General features: G+C 44.3%; 1 protein-coding gene across 1 annotated transcript in view; it reads left to right on the plus strand.

Moving 5' to 3' along the window:
* Nucleotides 1-274: 274 nt before the first annotated feature.
* Golm1 (golgi membrane protein 1) overlaps nucleotides 275-22,319 on the plus strand; it is a 43,920-nt gene continuing 21,875 nt past the window's right edge. Inside the window, 3 exon segments of the mRNA XM_090329435.1 lie at nucleotides 275-409; nucleotides 12,141-12,289; nucleotides 13,189-13,368. Of these exon segments, the coding sequence (XP_090185561.1) occupies nucleotides 12,161-12,289; nucleotides 13,189-13,368 (309 nt within the window). The 5' untranslated portion in view covers nucleotides 275-409; nucleotides 12,141-12,160.

Genomic DNA, 22,319 nt, shown 5'->3' on the forward strand with positions numbered 1-22,319 from the left:
AGATCACCGAGGTGTGACTGGCGCTGGGCGCGGTTGGCTTTCGGATCCGGAACCTTCCTAGGGGCGGCGTGCGCGTCTCCCCAGGTACCTCTTCCTTCCTTCGGCTTCCCGCTCCGCCCCACCAAGGCAAGGGGAGAGGCGTGGCGGCGATCTTCCGGCTCTCGCTGGGGGCGACCGGCGGCCGGAGGAGCGCGCACCGCGTCCCAGGGCGTCCGCGCGCGCGGCTCCGGCGCTCGAGCCTCGCCGCCTCCTCCCGCCGCGCTGCCCGGGGGCGGAGACTCGCGCCGCGGAGGCCGGGGACGCTGGGGCGCGCGGTGCCGAGCGGGTCCGAACGAGCGCAAGGCCGGCGGTGGCAGCACGGCGGCGAAGCAGCCACGGAGCTGGGGTGCACGGCGCCGGGAGGAGGGAGGTGAGTGAGCGGCGCGCGTCCCCGGGCCCTGCCCGGCGCCCCCCCGAGACCCCGGCGCGGGCCCCGGGAGCCTCCCCGCGGCGTGCGCTCCTGCGTTTGCGGGCGGCGCTGGAGGCCGGCTCCTCTCTTCCTGCGCCGGGGCAGCACGCGGCTGCGAGCGGTCCCTGGACCCTGGGGAGGTCAGGTAGGGGCAGTGCTGGGCCTTTTTGTCCTAAGCTTTGTCACCCGCGTCGGCATCCAAAGTCAAACGCGTGCGGCGCAGTCCAAGTCCTACTAGTTCCCGTTCCGCGGAGGGGCTGGCACCGCGGAGTCTCCGCGGCTTCCCCTCCTCCCAGCCCGGACGCGCTTGGGCCCCCGATGCCCACGTTGCTGCGGTCGGTCGAGCCCGGTGATCCGGAGTTTTGGCTCGGGGCCGGTTCTCGGGGATGCTTCGGCTCCCCCAGTGTGCCTCCGCATCCACCTTGGCCAGTGGGGAGCCGCCACCGGGAGCAACTTTTGCTCTGCTGTGAAAACAGTCGGCCAGGTTTTTCTATTTGATTTAATATTTAAATATTTTTAAAGTAACACCGCATTGGAAAACAAATTTGAGCGGAATCCCGGAACTATCCGTGCTGTTTGGAGTGTCACGATGTGCTAGCCACTTTCAAAGGTGTCCAGATCTACAAAACCAAACTTGCGTGACTTCCACCACTGAGATTTCTTTTGTCTGATGTAGGCTCTGCAGGCCCTACAATTATGCAAATATTGAGAAGCATTCCTAGAGAGAGATTGTAAAGATATTCAAAAGTTTAATGAAATATTTAGTAGCGCTAGGGTGAGTTCCGATTGGCTCAATTTTAGGTAGTTTAGTAGTTCAGCTTTTTTTTTTTCCCTCTGCGGGTGTCAGGAGATCTGGGAATCAGTGCAATCCCTTGAGGTAGACCCTGTGGGTCTTCTAAGGCCTTGTAGATTCTTCTAAGCGTATTACAAAAAAAATTAGCTAAGCTCCTGGTGTTGGCTAGAATAATTTTCCTTTCTTAGTACATAAAAACCAACAACTAGGTAAGATTTACACTGTTACGGCAGACATTTACTTTTTTCTTCTCTCTCTCTTTTTTTTTTTCCTGGTCCTGGAGCTTGAATTCTAGGCCTGGGTGCTGTCCCTGAGCTTTTCACTCAAGGCTAGCCTTCTGTCTCTTGAGCCATATGTTCACTTCCTGCTGTTTTGGTGAGTCTCACAAGGACTTTTCCACCTGGCTTTGCACTTTGGCCTTCAGATGTCTCCTTCCCCTTCCTCTTCTTCTCTTTCTTTCTTTCTTTTCCCCTGTCTGTCCTGGAACTTGAACTCAGGGCCTGTGAACTCACTGTCTGTGAGCTTTCTCTAGGCTAGAGCTCTACTTGAGCCACAGCACCACTTTTAGCTTTTTCTATGTATGTGGTACATAGGAATCAAACCTGGGTCTTCATGCATGCTAGGCAAGCACTTTACCACTAGGCCAAACTCCGGCCCAGATGTCAGCATCCTGAGTAGCTAGAATTACAGTTGTCAGCCACCTTTGCCTGGCCAGACATTTATTTTTTTAAGGTGTTAATGGACAGAAAGAAAATGAATTCTTAAAATTATTTATAGAAGAGAAGAAAAGTTACTACAGTTTTCACATTAAAACAAGGTTGGAGTTGGGAAATAGGATTCAGCTATAAGACACCTGCTCAGCAAGCATGAGGTCCTGAGTTCAAACAAAACAAAATTGGTTTTGCACAAAAATGAAAGAAATGGAAGTGAGGAATTCAAGTTGTGATGACCTGGTGATTAGCTGCTTTCTAACTCCTGGTTGCATGTCTGGTTAATGACTGGAGGGAAAGATTTTGCATTTCCTTCTTCCCCTATAAACCTGTGAGACTCAGTGGTACCTGCATATCCCTGTGTTCATGTGACCAATTTTCCTTGCAGTGAGGGACTGCAGATACTATCCTGTGAAAGTACTGAGGCCCCAGAGGCAGCTGACGATAATATAATGCATGTGTGAGGCACTTTGAGCAGGTTCTGCTGAATGCTGTTAGTAAAAGAGAGAGCTCCTAGCCAGCCTGGCTCTGCACAGACCAGTCCTGAATCCTCAGGGTCCCCAGAGTCCTGGAGTGGCAAGGGAAGGGAAAGAAAAATGAGAGGTCTGTGTCTGTTGCATTCTTTTATTTTAAAGATAAGTTGCCATGTGAAAAGATGTATTTCCTTTAAGACCTAACAGAAGTGATAACATCCATAATTTTATTAAAAACAATTCCTTTTTATTTGAAAATAAAACCTTAAAACATTATTTTATAAACATCCATGAAAAGTAAAAGGAATGGTCTTCAAATGTTTTTGACTTAGTTTTAGAAAAGTGTGGGTGGTATTCACTTGCCTCCCCAAAAATGTTTTTAAAGACCTTGATCATTTTGTTGTCTAGACTTTTCAAGTTACTAATGGTATGAGGTTCAAAGAAAGACTTGCCAGACTTTTCCTAATTCCCTAGAGAGACTTTCTTTGGGCTTTGTACAAATTTCTCCCATTCTCCAATTTTTACATCTTCATCCTGTTTTTCTTTTAAACCCTTACAGGTTATATTAATAGAACTTCTCCATAAGATTTAGAATATTAATTAGTGCATGACCAAAAATACATTAAACACTGTATTATACAATTATTGTGATTTGTATTGTTTAGATACTAACATCACAGTTTACATTTTTTGATGATTTTCATTAGTTAAAGCTTTTGTATTGGTTGCTTATTTACACATAAACTATGTACATGTACTAATTATGTTGATATTGTACATAAATGCCCAATTTATACAAGGTAAGACTTTTTTAGGGATGGATTCATTGTAGTGGGAGTGGAGTTAAAACGATTAGGGTTTCGCTTAATTTTGAGTATTTTTGGCTATTCTTTGTCAGGTCTGATGACATGGTTTCTACTTCGTGCTTTGGCTAATTGCACAGCTGACTCAGTATTAAGCTGTGCTTTGCTGGCTGTGATTGTGTGCTATCTTTTTAGTGTAACTTAAATTTATGCTTCTTATGTGAATCTTAAATGCTCCCTATTTTTTGTAAGGTTTAGCTTATTCATCCATATACACCACTGAGCAGGTACCAACTAGATTAGCTGTATTATATGAAAGGCAGAAGAAGGGGAAATGGGTGGCACTTTCTGACTCTCTCCCCCCCCCACAGCTTACCTTTGAGAGGGGTGTGGGGAGGATAGTTTCAGTTTCCACTTGTGTCAGTAGTGTTAGTATGTTACATAGTACAGTGTAACTAATATGCAATAGTACCATATGAAGTATTTCATAAAATTTTAATGGTTATGTTCCAGGAACCTGTGGTTGCTGTCCCCTTTTTTTTTTTTTGCCAGTCCTGGGGCTTTTACTCTGGGCCTGGTCATTGTCCTTGGCACTTTGTGCTCAAGGGTAGTGCTCTGCCACTTGAGCCACGGCACCACTTCTGGCTTTTTCTGTGTGTGTGGTACTGAGGAATCCAGCCCAGGGCTTTGTGCATGTTAGGCAAGTGCTCTACCACTAGCCCATCTGTCTTCCCCCCCCACCCCCGCCCCAAGTTCTGGGACTTGAACTAGAGGCTTGGGTCTTGTCCCTGAGCTCCTATTTTGCTCAAGGTTAGTGTTGTACCACTTAAGTCACGGTACTACTTCCACATTAATTAGAGATTGAGTTTCACTGATTTCCTGCCCAGGCTGTCTTTGAGCCATGATCCTCAGATCTTAGCTTCCTGAGTAGCTAGGATTGATTATAGTCATGAGCTCCCAGTGTCTGGCCTCTTTGCTTTTTGTTTTTCTTTTTGGTGCCATTACTGGGGCTTGAACTCAGTGCTTTTTCCCTTAGTGTTTTTATTCAAAGCTAGTGTTTTACTGCTTGAGGACAGGTCCATTTCCATTGGTTTGTTTTCTGGTTAATTGGAGACTGTAATATCCCAGCTATTTCGGGTACCCTAGACCCCCAGCAACAGAGTCACCAGCACGAAGTGAACGGAGCTAGGATGTCAGTTTAATAGCAGCTCAATGGCTACTGTCCACCTTCAGGCTGATAGAGAGCAGCCTGACCTGGAGTGGGTGGGGGGGGCTGAGCTTTAAAGGAGAGCACCACACACAGGTGTTCCTGTTCTCCAGGACACCACCACAGATGGGTGGTCACAAGGAAAACACCAGAGGCAGGTGGCCAAGCATATACCATTATGCTGACTACAATTGCAAGTTTATATCTTTCTTACATCATATTTTTGCCATTATTTGGCTTTTTAAAAATTAGATGCTTACTTAGAGAAAATGAGATTAAGGATAATATTTTTCTCTTCCCTTCTCTCTATATTCCCACTTGAACTTTATAGAATGGGTATGCATTTTTCTTTCTTCATATTTTTTGCACATTTTCCATGCATGGAGAAACATCATATATTGGGTACATTTAAAAATTGTTTTTCAGCAGAAATAAAATCATACTCTTATTTTGTGTAAGTTCTTTTTTCAGTTCACACTTTGCGTTGTTATCTGTTGTTCCATCACCAAATGTCATGCCCTGTAATCTGTGCACTGATGGGTTCTGCTGGGTGATTCCTCTAAATATGAAGTTGGGATTGCAGGTTTTAGTGGATATAGTTTGGTGAGCTGGGAGTCAAACATGTTTCATTGGCTATTACCAGTTTTAAAAAATATTGCATCTACAAATTGTCAAGAGGGATGGAATTTAAACACAGTAATGATCCATTGATTTAGAAAAAGAATTCTCAACTGTAATTCTGTGATTTTAGTGTGAGCAGAACTGATAAGGCAGTTTAGTCCTCGTTTTCTGTGCCTTCTGTATCAGGGAGAGTCCAGTTGGATGTTGCTCTAATGAAAAGCAGTTAGCTATGCCCAGGAGAAAAGAACTTCAGACCAGTAAGTTATTTGAAAGGGGTCCAGTTAGGTTACCCTTCCTTTCACAGAGAAACCTTGTTTCTTTTCAGAAACAGCAGTAGCATAGAAAATAGTAGGCCAGGTTCAGGAAGAAATGTTTGCTACTAAGCAGATGAAGCAGGGGGAGACAATAGGGAAATAAACTCATAAAGCTAGGAAAATGAACAAAAATTAAACTTGTAAATGGTAAGAAAATGTATATATCTTTCCAGAGGTGAATAACACCTTTTTCTCTGCCATGCTTTGCTGCTTAAAAATAAATGGGTATGCCAGGTGCTGGTGGCTCTCGCCTGTATTCCTAGCTACTCAGGAGACTGAGTTCTGAGGATCAGTTCCAGGTTAGCCCAGCAGAGAAAAAGTCCCAGTGAGACTGTTTGATCTCCAGTTAACCACTCAAAAACGAGAAGTGGAGCTATGTCTCTAAGTGGTAGAGTGATAGAGTGATGGCCTTGAGCAAGAGAGCTGAAGGACAGTGCCCAGACTGAGTTCAGGCCCTACAACTGCATAAATAAATAAATGTTTCCAGAACCAGATGCATTTAATGTACTTTGTCTATAGCAGGGTACGCTAGAGCAAACAGAGCAGGCCTCAAGCTTTTATCCATAAGCTTTTCACACTGATGGCTGGGTGGTATCTCAAGCTGCTAATCTGTTAAGTCTGTTTTGGGACAGAAAATTTGTATTTCTAACAAATTCCAAGGCAATACTGATCCGACTGCCCTGTGCTTTGAGAACTATTTAACTGTGGCTGGGGTCACCTAGCTACCTTTTCCTGTAAAGAGTCAGAGGACATTTAGGCTTGCAGACCAGACTGTCACTCTACTCAGCTCTGTAGCTCAATAGCCATAGATTATATAGGGTCAGCCCCTAACTTCAGGTTCCACCACTGTAGACTCAATTAACTTCTTAATTACAACTAGAAAAAAAAATGGATGCCAGGCACTGGTGGCTCACACTTGTAATCCTAACTACTCAGGAAGCTGAGATCCGAGGATTGCAGTTCAAAGCCAACCAGGTCAGGAAAGTTGGTGAGAGTCTTTATCTCCATTTAACCACCAGAAAACCTGAAGTAGTGTTTCAAAATGGTAGAGTGCTAGCCTTGAGCAAAAAGAGCTCAGGGACTGCACCCAAGCCCTGAGTTGAAGCCCCTCAACTGAAACACACACACACACACACACACACACACACACACACACACACACGCGCGCGCTTCTTTTCTAAACAAGTGAAGACTTATGAAGTGGTTGTTAATTGCTAATATATACAGCATAACAGGTGTTTCCTCAATATTAGACATTGTCAGTAGTCTAATTATTTGAAGTATAAGATTTGCATAGGTTATATTCAAATATGATTTCATTTTAAGTAAGTGGCTTGAAAGTCCTTAGATTTTGTTATCCAAATAGGGTCTAGGAATAAGGAACAACTATATAAGTAAATGATACAGTCCTGTTGCTCCAAAACTATTTTTTTTAGAATTAAAATTTTTAGAATTAGATGCTTTTTATAGTTTTTTGCACGAGTCTTTGAACTCAGGGCATTGCACTTGCTAAGAACATGCTCTACCTTCAGCCCTTTTTTTGCTCTGGTCACTTTTAAGATGGAGAGTCTTGGACTTTTATGAAGTATAGGCTGGCTTTCAACCTGTGATTCTCTTGAATGCTGGAATTATTGACGTGCATTACTGTGCCAAGCTTCAAGCCTTCATTTGATGTACTTTTCAAATATCAAGAGATATTCTTCTTTTAACTTTTTTCAACTAATTACAAAACTATAATTTGTAGCTTGTGAGTAGGTGGCAAAATTCAGGCTGCAGTATGGGACTCCCATTAAGAGGAAAAATAGGTAAGTTCTTGCCAGGATTAAGGGATAGGCTATCTTTAGACAATTCTATATGCTAGATAAAACAAGGTGGAATTTTACTCTTCTCTTAGTGTCCATTTATCTACCTCTTTTTTGTGTGTTTCACCTAATAGTGAATGTGCTTGTTTATTTTATATTCATTATTTGTATTTGTTTTGAGACAAAGTATCATTCTGTAGCCCAGGCTGGCCTTGAATTTGTAATCCTCCCTCCTGAGTGCTGGGATGGTAAACATACACAATCATGTCTGGCTGCATTTTTTCACTTTAAAAATTAATATTCAAAACATGGCCTAGTGGTAAAGTGCTTGCCTAGCATGCACCAAGACCCAGGTTTGATTCCTTGGTACCACATACACAGAAAAATCCAGAAGTGGCGCTGTGGCTCAAGTGCCAACATGTAAACAAACAAACAAAAATATACAACAGATTTCAATTTTATTTTATTTTTTGATGCCTATCATGGGCTTGAACCCAGGCCTGGGCATTGTCTCTTGCTCAAGTGTAGTACTCTACCACTTAAACCACAGCTCCATTTCATGCTTTTTTGGTAGTTAATTGGAAATGAGTTTCACGTACTTCCTTGCTCAGACTGGCTTTGAACCACAACCTTTAGATCACAATCCCCTGAGTAGCTAGGATTACAGGTGTGAGCCACCTGTGCCTGACCTTACACAGTACCAACTGTCACCTGCCTTAATGAGGGGAAATGTGTTAATAATGGGGTTTGAGTAAGTGACAGATGAGCTATTGTGTACTTCCTGGTAACTTTGTAAGTTAGTTTGACAAGTATCTGGACTTGATCATTTAATCTTCATAGTTCAGAGAAGGTCACAGGCGAGCATTCTATATACAGCCAGATAGTAAATATTTAAACCTCATAATAATCCTATGCATTGGTCTGCCTGTTTTAACAGTTCTGTAGCAAGAAAGTACCTCTTAAATGATACTATAGGAAGGCATGGGTGGTGGCTGTGTGAGTAAATCATTCATTTGCAATAAGATCCATGCTGATCTTTAACTTGGTGACAAGATGGAATATGTTCGAGCTGTCAAAAAAAATATGGTGGGTGTGATGGGGTGTGTTGGCTCATTGCAGTGACTTTTGAACTTCCTGCTGAGGAGCTCAGGTCTCTGAAGTAGGGCTGGGTTGTTTCTGCATTGGGGACGCTGGCCTCCCAAATTCATCTGGTTTGATGATGGCTCTGATCTGTTTAACTGTGTTATGAAAAGTGATTTGAAAGTATTTAACAAGCTCAAGGGGCTGATGTGTTTGACAGATTGTCCACTTGCATATGCCCTGCCCCCCAGTTGCTAGAAATCTAATCCAGAGCCTATTCACATTAAGCACATAAGAGTATGTGCCACTGACTTGTAGACCCTTCAAACACATTTGTGTTCTCTCAAACATATATATGCTTGAATTCAGGGCCTGAGCACTGTCCTTGGCATTTCTCAAGCTCAACCACTTGAGCCACAGTACCACTTCTGGCCTTTTCTATGTATGTGGTATGGAGGAATGGAACCTGGGTCTTCATGCATGCTAGGCAAGCACTCTACCACTAGGTCAAACTCCCTGCCCCCCAACTTTTTTCCTATAGCAGTACATTCAGCTTTGTAAAATGATCTAAAGGCAGTGGATAAAAATCTGCAGTTTTCTAATGAATTTGAACACAAAAACAAATGTCTAGCCTTCACTTTGGAGGAGCCTGGAGTTTCATAGATTCAGCTGGCTTAGGCTGATCGTTTTTCTCAGTAGGTCAGCTGTTCATGAAGCCTAAATGAACCTACACTTCCTCTTACTCTCAGTTCACCTAAGTTCTAAAGTGGGTGAAAGAAGTGCTTGAAGAATTGGGCTGTGTAAACGCTGGCCCTGGCCACATACTGCTATCCCTCCCGTTGTCTTTATCACTCTCAGCCATCATCAGCTGGGGATGCAGGGAGTTGAAGGCCAGAAGTCTCAGTGTTTGCCTCTCTTTCTCACGGTTGCTTTCTTGCCTAGTCACCCCTGCTCCACATCAGGAACCTGAGGTACTGCTGATTTTGTGGTACTGGCCCTGGGTCACAGTGAGGGGCTCATTCACACAGCTCTTTCCACCTGCTGCTCCATAGGGTTGATGTCTGTGCTGCTTTTGTGGATGGCAGTCACGGAGCAGTGAGGAGTGCTGCTGTACTATAGGCTGGTTGTGGAGCCCAGACCTTTACTTTCCCTCCTAAGATGGAGAAAAGATTAATCTATAAGTATTCTGATCATCCTCTTTCCACCTGTAATAATAACAGTAGCACTCAACATTTACTTAGCAGCTGTTAAAACCTGTCCGAGCACTTTAGCATTTAGCTTTATTTAATTCTCATTGTAACCATGACGGAGTCAGTGAGGCCAGGATAGACCTGGCTGTCCTGAACTTCCTGGTGCTACCACTACACCTGACTCTTGAGAGTTGCTCAGTGAACCTTTTAGTGTCAGGCTAAAGGAAGGAGAATGTTAATGTTCTTCTGTAGGCTTCTTGAGTCTGTTTCCTATATTTAGACTTTAGGCATACCTCCCTACTGACATTTCTGCTGGAATATAAAAGATCTTGCATCCACTATTCAGAAAGGGGTGGGTAGCCATTAAGAAAGGCAAAAGTATTTTCCCCTTTCCTTGTTCCTTATTGCAAAAGGAATTAACAATGGATAAACTTTTTTGATGCGGTGGAGATCAAACTTAGGGCCTCACTAACCTAAGCCACATCCCTATCCTAAATAGAAATGTGAAGCCAGATCCAGGTGGCCTTCCTCATGTCTAGGTTCTGGGACAGGGAATTCAACAAACGATAAGAATATTTGAAAGATAGTCTTTCTGTAGTGAAATGTGTAACCTCACCAGAAGAGAAGAATAAAAATCCTTTGTAGCTTCAGGTACCTTCTCACCATATCCTGATTTGGATTCCCATTAGGTATCATTGCTGGAAGACCTTCTGAAAGTTTCTCTGAGCTTTCTGTATTGTGAACAAGTGACTGAACGTGTAGGTCTCTTATTCATAGTGTTGTATGTGGCACGTTGTTGGAAATCTCTTGAAAACTAAGAGAAGTCTGACTTTCCCTAGTAGGAGATTGGTTAATTAAAATCTGACCCAGTGATGCTCTCTTCACCCATTTAAGCAGAATGGAGCAAATGATAATATGCTTCCAGAGAAAGGGCAGTGAGATGTTAGGAGATTGACAGTCATGAAGAGGCACAAAGACTGCAATCTTGTTTGGATTGAAAATAAGCATATTTCAGCTTCTGTATGTATCAGAAAACATCTAGAGTGACATCTGGGAATCTTGAGAATGGTGACTACACTTGTGAATCACTTATGGAGAACTGAGCCATTAAATTAGGAATGCAGGGGTGGGGTGATTCTGCTATCTTAAGAAATGCCAGGTGCACTTGTGGTGTGACGACACTGAAATTGGATTCAGACGTAAGAAAACACTCAGTGCACCCAGGCATCTACCCCTGGTCATGCAGGGGCTTTGTTGGAGATGGTTTATTTATCCCAGGCCCTGAGCTAGCCACTAACAGAAGGAAGTTGCCTTCGTTAAACGCTAACCATGAGAATCAGCTCTGTATATGCCCTTGCCAAAGGTGAATTTTGACCTATCCCTTTCCCATCTCCTCCCCCTTCCTCTTTGCCTTCCTCGTCCTTTTCCCTTGCTTCCTCCTTTCCTTCATCTTCCTATCCGTCTTCTTTCCTTCCTCCTTCCTCTTCTCTTTCCTTCCTTTTTTTCCCCAATCCTACCTTTTTCTTTTTCCTCCTCTTCCCTTTTTCCACTCTTAGTTTTCCTTACTCCTCCCACACCTAAGTTAGAAAGCATTGTCTCCTCCTCAGAGCCTTAAGTGCCTGTGGCTCTCCTCACTCAGATAAGATTGCTTTGTCTGGTTCAGTCAGAAAAAGTTGTTCAAAGTCAACTTTCCTTATTCTTGGTGACCGCTGCTCTAGTCCAGTCAGTTCTGGTTTGGGGTCCAAGTTAGGGAACATATGGATCACCCCTGATTTCTAGCTGTGTTCCCTGTGCACCCCTGCTCTCCATAGGGGACATTGCTGTGGAGCATAGCCCCTGAGGTCAAAATGCATGTGTCAGGGGCAGGGTGCTCTGGTTTGACACTGGGAATGTGTCATTTCCTCCTTGAGCACTACCCTCCCTACCCCTTCATCTTTACCCATTCCTGTCCCCCTCATGCTTTGAAGGAGACACTTAGTGTCACCTAGGCCTCATCTGAGTAGTGAGACTGAGTGTGACCTACAGCCTTGGTTTCCTGAAATTTTGTCAGTTGGTTAAGAAACAACAACTCACAAACAAATCTCTAAAACCCTCACTTGCTAGGGATAATATAAATGCCTCTCTGGCAGTTATTCTTCTCTGGGAAGGTATTCTTTTTTTTTTTTTTTTTTTGGCCAGTCCTGGGCTTGAACTCAGGGCCTGAGCACTGTCTTGGACTTTCTCAAGGCCAGAGCTCTACCACGTGAGCCTCAGCACCACTTCTAGCTTTTTTTTCTATGTATGTGGTACTGAGGAATCGAACCTGGGTCTTCGTGCATGCTAGGCAAGCACTCTACCACTAGGCCAAACTCGTGGCCTGGAAGGTATTCTTTTTAACATGGTATGGAAGCACTTAATATTTGCTATTGTTTACAAAAATGATTAATCCTCTGACTTATTTCTGATAGGTGAGTAGTATAATTATGCCATCTTTACAGACTGGGAATCGGAAGCATTGGATACATGATTCCTAGCCCGAGGGCTCAAGCTAACTGCTGAGCCTGCGCTGGGAAGTGGGCCTGAGCTCCCTGCCACAGGTTGTCAAGAAGCGCTGTAATCTGTGCTTCCTCAACCGCTGCCCTCCTGGGCTGGGAGGGTGGATTTGGCCTGCTTCGGGAATGGTAGTACTAATGGAAAGCTGCTTGTTTTTTATTTGGCAGATTCTCAGCTCCATTTTGAGATGATGGGATTGGGAAACGGGCGGCGCAGCATGAAGTCTCCGCCCCTTGTCCTGGCTGCTCTGGTGGCTTGTGTGGTCGTCTTAGGCTTCAACTACTGGATTGCAAGTTCCCGGAGCATGGAACTCCAGGTATCTTATTTAGTATGTGTGAATGCCATCCAGTGTTCAGCATTTCTGGATGAGTGCCCCAGGAGCTTGCTCTGTGTTGTCACCTAAATCATTGGGCCCAGAGCACATACTGTGGTGGGAGTTTAGGCCATGCGTAACTCCCACTCTGGCCCTGGGCCCAGCTGGTCTCTTGCTCCTCCGTGAGAGACTAAAACCACCCTCTCTGCTTCTCACTTGAGTGTTTGGAGGCGGGTAAGATGACAGCAGTATGTTGGGCTGATGAGTACAAGGAAGTGAATTATTTTTTGCAGGGAGGAAGGTCATGGGGCTTGAACTCTGGGCCTGGGTGCTGTCCCTGAGCTCTTCAGCTCAAGGTTAACTGCCCTACCCTTTGAGCCACAGCCCCACTGCCCCATTTCTAGTGATTAGTTGGAGATAAAGAGTCTCACTCTCTTTAGTGTACGGGCTGGCTTTAAACGGCGATCCTCAGATCTCAGCCTCTTGAGTAGCTAGGAGTACAGGCATGAGCCACAGAGCCCGGCTAGGAAGTGTTTCTAAAGATGTCAATCTTTATCATCATCACTTAATAACAATAATGATTTTAGCTTTCTTACATACTGTGGTCATTGTTGAGCATTGACCACATCTCCTCTTTACCAGACTTGGATTCTTCTGAGACCTCTGATCCAGTAAGCCTTGATTCCAGTCTCTGTGTCTAGGTCCTTGGCCTTCCTGCAGCAAGCATCTTAGTAAACCAGTTTAGCTTGAAATCTCCCATCATTGAGGGTCTTCTTGCTCGTCTCCTTTCGTTTTGCTTGGTGGTAGGGGCAGGCTTTGGCCTCAGAATGGGCTTATTCTGAATGGTTGGGTCATGTCTGGGAATCTTTGACCTTGGCCCTCACACTGTGGTCTCCTTACAGACACAAGTCTTAGAGTTGGAAAACAGGGTTCGCAGGGCAGCTGCAGAGAGAGGTGCTGTGGAGTTGAAAAAGAATGAATTCCAGGGTGAGCTGCAGAAGCAGCGAGAGCAGCTGGACAAGATTCAGTACAGCCACCACTTCCAGCTGGAGAGCGTCAACAGGGTTCACCAGGATGAGAAGGTAAGGCTGGTTTTGTTTCCCTTGCCATTGTCGTTTGAATGATAACTTTCTGCCTGCTGGAATTCTGGGTGCAGACTTAGAGAATTATGTGGAGTGAGTGTGTCTGTTGGTTGAGCTTTGGGCATTGCCTTTCCTCTAGACTGAGTTCCTAGTTGGGCCTGTGAAACTGTTGCAGTGGTAATAATGAGAGGAATGCAGAAGACCCAGGGTGACCCTAGATGCCTCCTCCTGTTGGCTCTACTTGTGCACTGTTATGCCAGGTGCCTGAATCTTAAAGATTAATGTGTTTGTGTCTAAATGCTACCAGGAAGTTAGGCTGTTTTTTCTTCTTCTTTTTGGGATAGTCTTACTGTGTAGCTCACAGCCTCCATGCCTTAGCCTCCCAAGTAACTATGATTACAAGTCTGTACCACTATGTCCAATTTATGACTATTAAGTATAATCAAAAGAAAACAACATCAGATTTTACATAGCTTAAAAAGAGGCCTCTAGCCAGGCATGGTAGTACAAGCACTGGAGAAGGTAAGGGAGTATTTCAAGTTCCAGGACAGCCTGGGATACATGGTGAGACTCAAAAAAAAAGTTGGGCGCAGTAGCTCACCTTGTAATCCTAGCTACTCATGATCAGAGAATCATGGTTCAACGCCAGCCTGGGCACTATAGTCCTTGAGACTCTTATTTCCAATTAACCATTAGAATACCGGAAGTGGCGGAGTGGCTTAAGGGATAGGGTGATAGTCTTGAGCTGAAGAGCTCAGTGATAGTCCCCAGGCCCAGGGTTCAAGCCCCACAACCCCCCCCTCCAAAAAAAAGACAAACCTAAAAAACAAAACCAAGAGAAGGTGTGTGTGGGGGGGGGGCTTTTTGACCATTGAAATATGTCGTTTTCTGAGGATCACATTTTTTTCTTGAGATTAAACTTTTCTTACTAAATTGTGTAGCTGATAAAACGTGGAAAGTATATGAGTGTCATAACTATTATCAAGGGTGGTTTGGCTTTAACTATTGTAAACACCTTTCCCTAAAGATGTTTGATTTAATGAAGGGAGGTTGTATCCCAGTGTTATCTCAAATGTGGACTTAATTAGTTCCAGCATTTTACCCCATTTATAGCATTTATAGCTTTGGCCCCAGACTTTACTTTCCTGCTTTATTCCTGTACTTCCCTCCTCCCTCCACTTTTCTCTTTAAGTTTTTTTTTTTTTTTGCATTTATTTGTTGGTGTCTATTTGTACAAAACAGTAGGTTTCATTGTGACAGACTACACATGTGGATAATAGACTTGAATCATATTCATCCTCTATTATCCCCTGCCCCTCAATTTCCTTACTAGTAGCACCCAAGAATTACTCTCTTCCCTTGCCAGAACACTTTTCCACACTCACATCTTTATTGGGGATTGTGCCAGTTTTATTTGTGCTGCTTTATTTTTCTTTACTGGGAAACACTATTTCTGTTCTTGAAATGCTGTTCAATTGGAAATAATAAGGCACAGGGTGTTCAGAGACAGAACCCCTTAAAACACATTTCCTGGGGGGTAGTTGATTCTTTCAATTGAAACAAACTGTAGAAGGATATTGTTTGAGGTCTCAGTTATTGCAATTAGGGAGACAGGTTTGGCTAGCTCTGAGTCAGTGTTGAAAGGAAGGGGATAAGGAATCTTCTCCATATCTATTGAATGGTGAAAAGGAAAAGGGCTATGGGCCTGGTAGAGAACGGTAAACATGGCTGCTAGTGGTATAGCTCAGGGGCAGAACATTTGTGTAGCATTTGTGGACAAGGCCTTGAGTTCATTTCTTAGTACGGTGGAAAGGAAGAAACAACAAAAGTCTATGTAAGAAAGAATGGAAATGTCTGAGAAGCAGGCCTGTGGTAACTTTTGTGCACCCTGGAGTTGTCCTAGATGCAATGAAAGGGTAGAGGTGACCAAAATTTCTCTTAGAGGTAGCAGCTAGAATTTGCATAAGTTGTCCTGTCTCCCCGTGCTGTCCCTGAGCTCTTTTGCTCAAAGCTAGTGTTCTACCACTTTGAGCCACAGCGCCACTTCTGACTTTCTGGTGGTTAATTGGAGGTGAGTCTCACAGCCTTTCCTGTCTGGGGTGGCTTTGAACTGCAGTCCTCAGATCTCAGCCTCCTGAAGATCTAGGATTTATAGGCATGAGCCAGCAGTGCCTAGTGGTTGTCCTGTTTCTAACTGGCCTCCTAGCTCTATTTGGAAAGGCTTTTAATGTTGCCTTCATTGTAATTTTCCCTTTTATTTTCACAATTTCCAAGGATAGAGTTTGCAGAAATTCCCTCTGGGATGTGCAGGGTGGCCCTATAGGCAGTGGTTAAGAAGCAGGTGTCTGATTTGGGTTGCTGAGTGTTGGAGGCCTGAAACTGGACCCCAAGGAGGCCAGGATTGATCTGTTGAGTGCTCAGATGGACTCTAGGGTGGGCAAGGTAAAGTGAAGAGGATCAGTTGAGTTAGTTTAGTGTTTCTTGAGTGCCTGAGGCAAAAAACAACCAACAAACCAGCAAAAACAAGTTTTTTCCCATCTGTAGGAAATGAGAAAGAGAAAAAGAGTGGACACACATCTGCCTACCTCTTCCTCACCCCTGTGCAAATGTGTATCATTGCCTGAAAGCCCATCTCTCTCTTTTCTGAGAAAGAGTTTTGTGGCTGACAAATATGGCTCATTAGTAGAACACTTGTCTAGGTTCAGCCCCAAATAAGATAATAACCCTGGACCTGTCTAGAGGTCAGGGTCAGTGTCTCCCAGGCAGAAGTGAACTGCTTTCCTGTTCTTACCATTCAGTTTTATTGGCTTCTTTTATAACTGAGAGGCAAAAATCGAAGAATTAGGAGGCTCCAGTAGATACTAGAAACAAATCTAAGCCTAGTATTTTTGAAAAACTGAGAGCTACAGATAACAGGATTTAAAAAAACTACACCCCTCCCCCAATCCATTGGAAAGGACTTTTTGAACTGTAGTGTTTGGACTAGAACTATTTGAAAAAGGAATGTTTTTGTCAAGATTTTTTTTTTTTTTTTTTGCCAGTCCAGGGCTTGAGCTCAGGGCCTGAGCACTGTCCTTGGACTTTCTCAAGGCTAGAGCTCTACCACTTGAGCCTCAGCACCACTTCTGGCTTTTTTCTATGTATGTGATACTGAGGAATTGAACCCAGGTCTTCATGCATGCTAGGCAAGCACTTTAACCACTAGGCCAAACTCCTGGCCCCGATTTTTTTTTTTTTTTTTTTTTTTTTTTTGCCAGTCCTGGGCTTGAGCTCAGGGCCTGAGCACTGTCCTTGGACTTTCTCAAGGCTAGAGCTGAGCCTCAACACCACTTCCGGCTTTTTTCTATGTATGTGGTACCGAGGAATCAAACCCGGGTCTTCATGCATGCTAGGCAAGCACTTTAACCATTAGGCCAAACTCCCAGCCCCGATTTTTTTTTTTTTAACTTTTGAAGCAAGTGGTATGAATTTTTTTCCTGAGCAGCTGAAGGAAGCCTTTCAGCTGTGCTTCTGAGTGGCAGAGGCATAAGGATGCCGGTTTCCTGGGCTTCGTGATTTTAGTCAAGTCATTTAAAGTCTCTGTACCTATTTTCTCCACTATGAAGTGGAAATAATAACAGAAGATTTAAAAAGGTAATTTCTGTAAAGAGTATGACACATGCTTGACATGAGTAAAGGCTCAAAAACTGGTCTTTAGTGTTATGACAACTAATTGTGCTAATAGTACATCCAGTGACAGCAGCAGTGAGAAAGTAGCAGAGATAGGAGACAATCTACCCTGGCAATAGTGATAACATCTTTTTTGTACCGCTTTGTCTCAGTTCATATAGACTGCAATAAGGCTATAAGGGTTTATGAAGAACAGAAAATTAGCCAGTAAAATATAAATTCCAAAACTGAAAAAAAAATCTGAAACATTTCTGGTCCCAGGCATTATGGAGAGAAGATATTCAGCCTGCAGTGCCAGGGGAATTGGGTGATAGAGGTAAACTCACCCTCTGATTGGAGGTTCGTTACCCTGAAAGCCTCTGTAGCCTGAGGATGTTTGGCTGTAGAATATGTTTCAGATTGACTAATCCTAGCCCACATGCATATCAATCACTTGTGAACCCATTTAAAAAAAAAAAGACTTAGCTGGGCACAGTGGCTCATGCTTGTAATCCTAGCTACACTGGAGGCTGAGATCAGAGGATCGTGGTTTGGAGCCAGCTTGGGCAGGAAAGTATTCAAGACTTAATCTCCACTAAACTACCAAAAAAGCTGGAAATGGAGCTTTGGTGCTCAATTGGTAGAGGGCTAGTCTAGAGCAAAAAAGAAGGTCAGGGACAGAGCCCAGGCCTTGAGTTTAAACTCTAATACTGGCACCAAATGAAAGACTTAGGATTAGGATCTCTGTGCCCAGGCTCAGATTATAAATGTCTTAATGGTCTTAAGTTGCTTGAAGCAAGAGGCTAGGAAATCTTCCTAACATTATATTCATTTTCTCTTGCCAAAACTTATCAGAAATAGCTTCATTTTCAGGATTTATGTGTGTGTAATATTCTCTCAAGGTTGATTCCTTGCAGCTGTATATCCACTTTGACATTTATACTTCTCATTTGTTTTTTAGGCATGTAAATTAGCACTATAGCAGCCGCAAAGAAAATCGTTTGAGAACATTGCCTTTGTGATGGAAATTGAGTTCCTTTAGGAACCATTCCTGAAGGGAAACAGCTGACTGGAAAGACTCAGGGGGAAAATTAAAACAAAGATGTCTGGGTAGAAGATGGAAGAAGTAGCCATGTATATATAGCTTTGGGTTCTGAAGGAGAGTTTAAAGACAGCAGGGGTAGGGTGTAGCTCTGGCAGAGCATGTACAAGGCCCTGAGTTTTATCCATGAATTAAAAAAAGATGAATGCAGTGGGTGGCCGGAGCCTGCCGTTGACTTTAGGTGGCAGAACCTGTATCACCCCCTCCTTTGTCCCTATCCTAAAAAGGTGTCAGGAACCTTCCAGGTTCTCCCTTGCGTGATAACATGGGCAGGGAGAGACCCAGTGAAGCTCTTTGGGTTGTGTGGCATGAAAATACTGTATGTTCAGAGTGCTTTTCTGTTGTAACTGAGTGCCTTGTAGCCTGAGAAAGACCATGTGGGTTTGGCTTGAAGAGTCTTGAGCATTATTTGAATCTGGGATGAGCTGCTTCCCTCTGTGCAGCATTTACTTATAAGCCTGGCTTCCTATGAAGGATTCTGTCTTCTGAAGAAGAAGCCTGAGGGTTGTACTTTCAGAGTTCGTGCACACACACAGCTTGTTGAATTTCTCATTTGTTTTTTCCAAAGATAGTAATTCTTATCTCTTAAAACAGGGAAAGCTGAGTCCAGGAGAGGCCTCAGCATGTTCCTAGACTGCAGGGTGGCCAACTGGCTGGGCCAGGGCTGCCAGATACATTTCTGTCTTGCTGGCTCCACAAAGAATTCCCATATGGCCAAATACAATTCCCAGATGGTTCCAGGTTCTCTCTTGGGCTTTATTTTCTTTGTACCCTACAAAGTGACAGTGTTCTGGAAGGGAGCCCAAATTGTACCAATTAGAAGTTTCTTTCAACTTTTATTACCTTTTGCCCTGTGATTAATGGAGGAATCCAGGGTTAGGGTTCTAGATCAGCTTTTCTCTTTTTGACTACCACTGGTTTTCCCTATGTGATTCAGTGTATTTCCTACTGGGTGCTGGAGAGGAATGAGTAAATCAATTATTTAGGGTTGGGTTGGTGTAGGTAGAGACATTGCCCAGCAACTTGTAGTGAAGCATTTACATTAGGGAGGGGAGAGACCTGTGGATTCAAGGGAGGGGGACTACAGATCAGCCCCTGAGGAGGCACGGCTGGCACCTTCCCTCCTCTTCCCAGTCCTGGCAGGCTGCCTCAACGCAGTGTCAGCCCCAGAGCAGAGGCACCTCACTGCTGGCCCTCATTTTTCTGCATTCACATCTTCAGTGACTACATGGGAATGAGAATGAGCCTGGAAAATAGATGTTAACCTTTCTTTACCATTCTCGATGGACCTAAGTGTGTGTCTCCTGAGGTGTCTGAGGACCACATGCATAGTGTTACTCTCTCCATCTGAAGCCAGTCAAGCGTGCCCAGTAGGTACACAAAGTAGAGCTGGAAGCATTGTTGCATGATGGGGGACTGCTGGTGGCTGAGCCTGACCAGTGTGGTGTTGGAGGCATAGAAAGGAGTCCTGGAGCCTTTCCCCCAAAGAGACAGTTAAACCTTAAAGAGACATGTGTGATGGATTTGCATGATCAGCTCAGCCATGTGGATTTAACCAGGTGGCCTGGCTCTTGTGGAGAACGAAGATGTGACCGCCCAGTCAGGAAGCTTTTGACATCCGTGAAGCAAAAATTGCTGTTCAGCTGAATGGAGATAGGAGTGGAATCAGTGCTGTGCAGTGAGGTTTGAGAGATGTGGAGAGTAGGGATTGCCAGGCCCTGCGGGCGGCCGGGATGAGGAGATTCTGAACCGAGGCAGAATAAGAGCAAGTCAGTAAAGTTCATGGAAAATCTGTTTCCTTGAAATACATGTCTCAGAAGACCATCCATCTTTTTAACTACCTTGTAAATTCTCTAATTTTCCAATTGGATTTAGGTTTCAAAGACAGCATTGTAATTAAACTCGAGTAATTTACCTCCCACATTAAACAAATAAAAAATATGTCTTAGAAACAGTGTGCACAGGGCACTCTGAAGTCACCTCTGGGAGGTGTGCCTGTGAGAGCCTCTGAGAACCCCTGCTCCAGAAATGAGGAGACATTAACTACTGACCTTGACTTACAGTTGTCAGCTTTTGTCAGCTCGTTCTAGAACCAATCCAGTCTCCAATTTCTGTCACTGAGGGTAGGAGCTTGCAAGGACATCAAGACCACCCCTGAGGAACATTTCACATCGGACAGCAAATCTGCTTGTGATTGGGAGACCCTGAAGAAGTCATCAACCTCAGTGTCCCTCTTCAGTTCCCTGGGGTCGCAGTGGCCTTGGCTAAGTTTCAGGGAATCCTGTGTGGAAAACCTGAGAGACCTGGTCACCACTGACTGTGGACACGGTTCTGTCACAATTCTGTCATCCTTGGATCTGGCAGTAATGGGCAAGGCTGGAGGTGTTTTCCTGTCCAGTCATCACTGGTGTAAGAGGTCATTTCTGGATCAACCACGCATCAGGGAAGATGACTGAGATTGCCCAGCAGTTCTTCATGGGCAAAAGCCAGGGGAAGAGGTTGGCATCTTCATGTGAGAAACACAGCAGTTCCTCACCCGTTTCTGTGAGGAGGACCTGGAGCTGCTCAGTCACCAGTACTCAGCACAGTGACCCTCAGGGCCACTGTGAGCTGAGTCACTGAACACACGCCAAAGCTCCAGAGTTACGTCATGATTCTGAAGAGGCAAATGGAGGATGGCCAGAAGGTACCAGCCGCCCAGTACAAGAAACAGGTGTACCTGGGAGAGAATCTGGAAGTGAGAGACAAATGATTACTGAGTCTGCTTACTTGAAGATGTTTGTGGAACAGAAAATGCATTCCTGTCCATGTTATAGAAACAATGGAGCAGCTTCGGCACAAGCTTGATGTACAGAAGGTGGCCTTTGAAAGCTATTTTTGTTTTTACAGTGTTGAAGATCTAACAGTGATAGTGGAGAAAAGCAAGATTCCAGAAATGAAATTATTGATACACATCAAAAGCATCTTGCACAGATGTGAAAGCCTGAAGCCTTCAGGGCTCCATTCAGTCAGGTTTAGGAAAGAAAATTGTATTGTTTCTCTGTCACTCAGCTCTTCAGAGAATTAGAAGTTCAGAGTGGAAGTTACTCTGGCTCCTCAAAGAGCACATCCTAATCAATGTGCGTCAAAGGATAAAAAGCATGTGTTGTTTGTGCAGAGAGCAAACTGTAACCCGTGACGCCATGGATAATCCAACCATCCTGGGTGCTGTGAGATTCACTTCTGATCGCCAGCACTGGAAGGTCCAGGTGGAGGACAGGGATGATTGAACCCGTGCATTCTAGGAAGTGCCTAAGGCCGGGTGACCATATTAACTTTGTGTGCTTGTGCTGATTCTAGGACTTGAACTCAGAGTCTGGGTGCTATCTCTAAGCTTTTGTGCTCAAGGCTAGCATCTACCATGGAAGCCACAGCTCCACTTCTGATATCTGTCTGTCTCTCTCTGTCTCTCTCTGTCTCTCTGTCTCTCTCTCTCTGTCTGTCTGTCTCTCCCTATCTGTCTCTCTCTCTGTCTATCTGTCTCTCTCTCTGTCTATCTGTCTGTCTCTGTCTCTCTCTCTGTCTCTCTCTCTCTCTGTCTCTCTCTCTCTGTCTGTCTCTCTCTCTGTCTCTCTCTCTCTCTCTCTGTCTCTCTGTCTCTCTCTCTCTCTCTCTCTCTCTCTCTCTCTCTCTCTCTCTCTCTCTCTCTCTCTCTCTCTCTCTGTGTCAGTTGTTTATACAGAGGAGTTACAGGAGTCAAGTAGTGAGTACATTTCTTTGTGTACAGTGTCACCCCTTCCCTCACTCTCCCAGCTTTTCCCTTCCATCTCTACCCACAAGTTGCATAGTTCATTTCCAACGTAGTATTCAGTGAGTACCATTGCTGCATTCCTCTGCTCTTTGTCTTTTCAACTCTGTACTCTCTCCTTTCCCCTCCCAGAGACAGGTGAATAAATGAACAAATAAGACAAAAAGGAAATAGAAATGGCAACAAAGAAAAAAAAAACCCTCTTGTTTCCATTTCCTGGAGTCCCATTTCAACAAATACTATTTTATATGATGCACACAGGCATTAGCACCTTTTGTTCCTCTCCTGAGAATATGCTCCTCCAGTCTCACTGTGAGTAAATGTTGACAGGACTGTGTAATTTAATCATGTCCTCCTGTATTTTAGATCGAGCTCCTGCAGAAGGAAGGATACATGTGCCTCCATTCACATTCT

This window comes from Megascapheus bottae, chromosome 3 (assembly GCF_031878675.1).
Source record: "Megascapheus bottae isolate mThoBot1 chromosome 3, mThoBot2.hap1, whole genome shotgun sequence".
In the NCBI taxonomy this organism is placed as follows: domain Eukaryota; kingdom Metazoa; phylum Chordata; class Mammalia; order Rodentia; family Geomyidae; genus Megascapheus; species Megascapheus bottae.